General features: G+C 34.1%; 1 protein-coding gene across 1 annotated transcript; it reads left to right on the top strand.

The window, feature by feature from the left end:
- Positions 1 to 552: 552 nt before the first annotated feature.
- On the top strand, positions 553 to 1,476 carry LOC116893690 (olfactory receptor 5B2-like). The gene has a single exon (XM_032895407.1). The coding sequence runs from the start codon at positions 556 to 558 to the stop codon at positions 1,474 to 1,476; it is 921 nt and encodes a 306-aa protein (XP_032751298.1). The 5' UTR covers positions 553 to 555.
- The last annotated feature ends 2,264 nt before the right edge of the window (positions 1,477 to 3,740 follow it).

Below are 3,740 nucleotides of genomic sequence, written 5' to 3'. Positions count from 1 at the left end.
AATTAAATTTTCCCTAAGAAAATACAAAGATAGAACCTCAAAGCATAGGGTCAGAACTTGGCATGGTCTAAAACATATTAGTGATAGAAATTGAGAAGAGACACATCCAAAGTAACTCTTGATAGGTGAATGGCAAGGAAGTGTTGGGTTTTGATGAGACAATAGAACATGGTTTCATGAACAGAATTACTCATGTATGTCATGTTAATAGATTTATTAAAATGTTTCATCAGGATTAACAAATACATAAAATTGAAATTTTGAATTCCATTAAGAGCACTTCAATATGACTTGTGTGTAATTGGTTAACCCAAGTTAATTCTAAAGCCCATGATAATTCCCTGCAATGTAGAAGTACATGTTGGCATAGCTAGAGAGGTGGGAAGGATCTGGGAGTAGTTGAGAGAAGGGGAAAGAATATGATCAAAATATATTGTGTTAAAAAAAACATTTTTAAACAATACAGTTTATCATTTTAAGTTCCATTGAATTTTCAAGTTATCATATTATTCTTTTTATTACTATGGAGAATATAATGATTATAAAATAACAATAATGAAGAACAGGACAGAAGTGACACAGTTCATTCTGCTGGGACTCACCAATGACTCAAGCCTACAACTTCCCCTTTTTATCACCTTCCTTCTTATCTACACCATCACTCTGGTGGGAAACCTAGGGATGATCCTGCTGATTGTCTTGGACTCTCGACTCCACACCCCCATGTACATTTTCCTTGGTAATCTTTCTCTGGTGGATTTGTGCTATTCTTCAGCTGTCACCCCCACAGTCATGACTGAGCTTCTTGGAGGAGACAAGATCATTTCTTACAATGGCTGTGCTGTTCAGATGTTCTTTTTTGGAGCCTTTGCTACTGTGGAGAATTATCTGTTGGCCTCAATGGCCTATGATCGTTATGCAGCTGTGTGTAAGCCCCTACACTATGCCAACATCATGACTACAAGTGTGTATACAGGGCTGATCATTGGTTCTTATGTCATCAGTTTCATGAGTGCCTCCATCCATATTGCAGATATATTCACTCTCTCCTTCTGCAAGTCCAACGTGATCCATCATTTTTTCTGTGATGTTCCTGCAATCATGGCTCTCACTTGTTTTGATAATCAAGCTAGGGAACTTGTTCTTCTTTACATTGAGAGTTTAGATGTGTTTTTTGCTCTAATAGTTATCTGTACTTCTTACATGTTAATTTTTGTAACTCTCTTAAATATGCACTCAACTTCAGGACATCGCAAGGCTATATCTACCTGTGCCTCCCACTTCACTGCAGTTTCCATTTTCTATGGGACTGTTATTTTCATGTATTTACAGCCCAGCTCTAGTCATTACATGGACACAGACAAAGTTACATCTGTATTCTATACCATGGTCATTCCTATGCTGAATCCTCTTGTCTACAGCCTGAGGAACAACAAGGTCAAGAATGCATTTATAAAGTTGATACTACATTATTAAGGATGAAAAATGCATTAATTTATTAAAAGCAAAAAATAATAGGATTTTAATTTAACTTTGTATGTGACTTTATTCTTCTCAGATATCTTCCCTGTACTGAATTAGGGGTAAATTCCACAACAAATTCAAGTAGATGAAATAATATTCTTACTTTTTCTTCAAAACTCTTGAAAATATTTTATACAGAATTATATACTTAGATAATGTACAATAGTTTAGAATTTTTAAAATCCCATTAGGAATACACATTCATCACTTAACTACATGTATTTTTCCTATTACATCTCAATACAAATACACATAAAGCAATTTTAAAATAAATACCATGAAGAAAGAAGTGCATGGAGTGTTCCACAATATGTACATGAGTATGGTAAATTTTATAGAATTTTGTGTGTAATATGGCTATCTGTGGTGCATAATATTATGTTTTCATCTTACTGAATTAATGGTATGGCTGTGACCATATTTCCAAGAATTCAAGTGTATAGAATTAGAAGCAGTGAAATTAAAAACTAAGATGGTCTATCATCTATGTGGGTGAATGGGATCCTACTACTTAGACCTCAAAGAAATGCAACCCTCCTCTCTGTCTCTCTTGCCCCCAATCATTCCTCCTCTCTCTGCCTTCTTCCCCTCCCACTCCTTTATGTTCCTGGCTCCCTTTTCTTTATTCTTTTCCCTCCTCCCACTTTACCCTGAGCATTAATCTCCTCTCACTCTCATACATCCGAACTGATTATATGGTCCTCACTTTTTTTTTATTAAACAGCACCTTCATTAGTTTAACCAAACTGTACTATCAGTGGGATGGCAGAAAAAACAACCAAAAAAAATCTATTCTGAGAATCTTAAATCTATAGAATCTATAGAAAATCCTTAAAATCTATAGAATCTACAGAGAATCCTTTAAATCTATAGATTTAATATAACCCAACTTCCTGAATCTTTAGATTTTTATCTTCAAATATAAGTCAGATTGAATGATTTACCAACTTCTCTTCTTCTCAAGCTTGAAGACAGGATATCATGGTATTTCCCAACCTCCATATCACATGAGCTAATGTCCATTATAAATGCTTTCTATTTGTCCATCTATATTATATCCTATTGATGTTGTTGCTCAGGAGAACTCAAAAAAGAGCTAAAGCATTTGGTAAATGTGATGTTTTGAATGACGAATGTCTCCTATATAGTCGCCTATTTGAATATTTGGTCACCAGATCTGGTGCTGCTTAAGGAGTTTTAGGTAGTAGAGCCTTGCTAGGTAGGTAGAGGCTTTTGCGTGTTTATAGTTTTGCCTCCATTTCCAGGTTTCCTTTTCCCTAATGTTTGTAGTTGAATATGTCACCTCAGCCTTCAGCTCCTTCACAATGTCTGCCTCTTGTTGCTAAGCCTGCTGTCATGATAGACTTCTATCCCTCTGAAAGTGGAATCCCACATAAACTTTTTCTTCCATAAGTTGATTTTGGTGATTTGTATTTTATTACAGCAACAGGCAACAAGGAAAGTAGCTAATTTAGCGAGGATAATCTAATATTTCATTTGCTTTATATAAATGTAATATTTATGAAATATTTATTTCTCTCTGTGTTGTCAATGGTTAAGTTAAAACATGATCAATAATTGAAAGTACATGTTTCTTATTTGACATTTGCAAGTGAATAATTCTGAAATTTTTTACTGATTATTTATGCTGGATTAAATCATTTTGTATAACAATATCATATCCATACTTGGAATTTCAAAAGGTACAATAAAAACACACGAAAATGGAATTATTCATATGTTGTTCACCATCTTCAAATGGCATTTTAATCAAGCTGAGAAATTATGCTTTGCAGTTTTCCTTCAGAAAGTGCTTTGAAATATTTCATAATGACCATTCATTTTTAGTAAGTTCTTTTGTTATTCTCCTAGTCTTTTTCCTATTTGGCTTCCTTTTAACATCAACCAATCTTGTTCGTTTGCTTTACATTGGCTCATCCAGTAAGACATGCTGCCATTTCATTCAAATATTTGCTCCAGTTGCTCATGGATCCTCTCTGACAACATTTATGAGTCAGTTATTCTCCACATGCTACACACACTGTATGTACATACATCTCCCTGTGACACTCTTTATACTTCTTGTTTTGTTTTCATTTATCCTCCCAAAGTAGAATATACATTTCATAAATACAGCAATGTACCTGTTTTTCACTTGATTATCATACCTGAAAAAGACATATTTCATAGATTCTCAGGAAATATTTGTAAATTGA

This window comes from Rattus rattus, chromosome 2, assembly GCF_011064425.1.
Source record: "Rattus rattus isolate New Zealand chromosome 2, Rrattus_CSIRO_v1, whole genome shotgun sequence".
NCBI classification, from domain to species: domain Eukaryota; kingdom Metazoa; phylum Chordata; class Mammalia; order Rodentia; family Muridae; genus Rattus; species Rattus rattus.
This window is presented reverse-complemented; position numbering and strand designations above follow the sequence as displayed.

Bases quoted from the DNA above. Each gene is read 5' to 3' on its own strand.
- LOC116893690 (XM_032895407.1), top strand. From the start codon at position 556: ATGAAGAACAGGACAGAAGTGACACAGTTCATTCTGCTGGGACTCACC.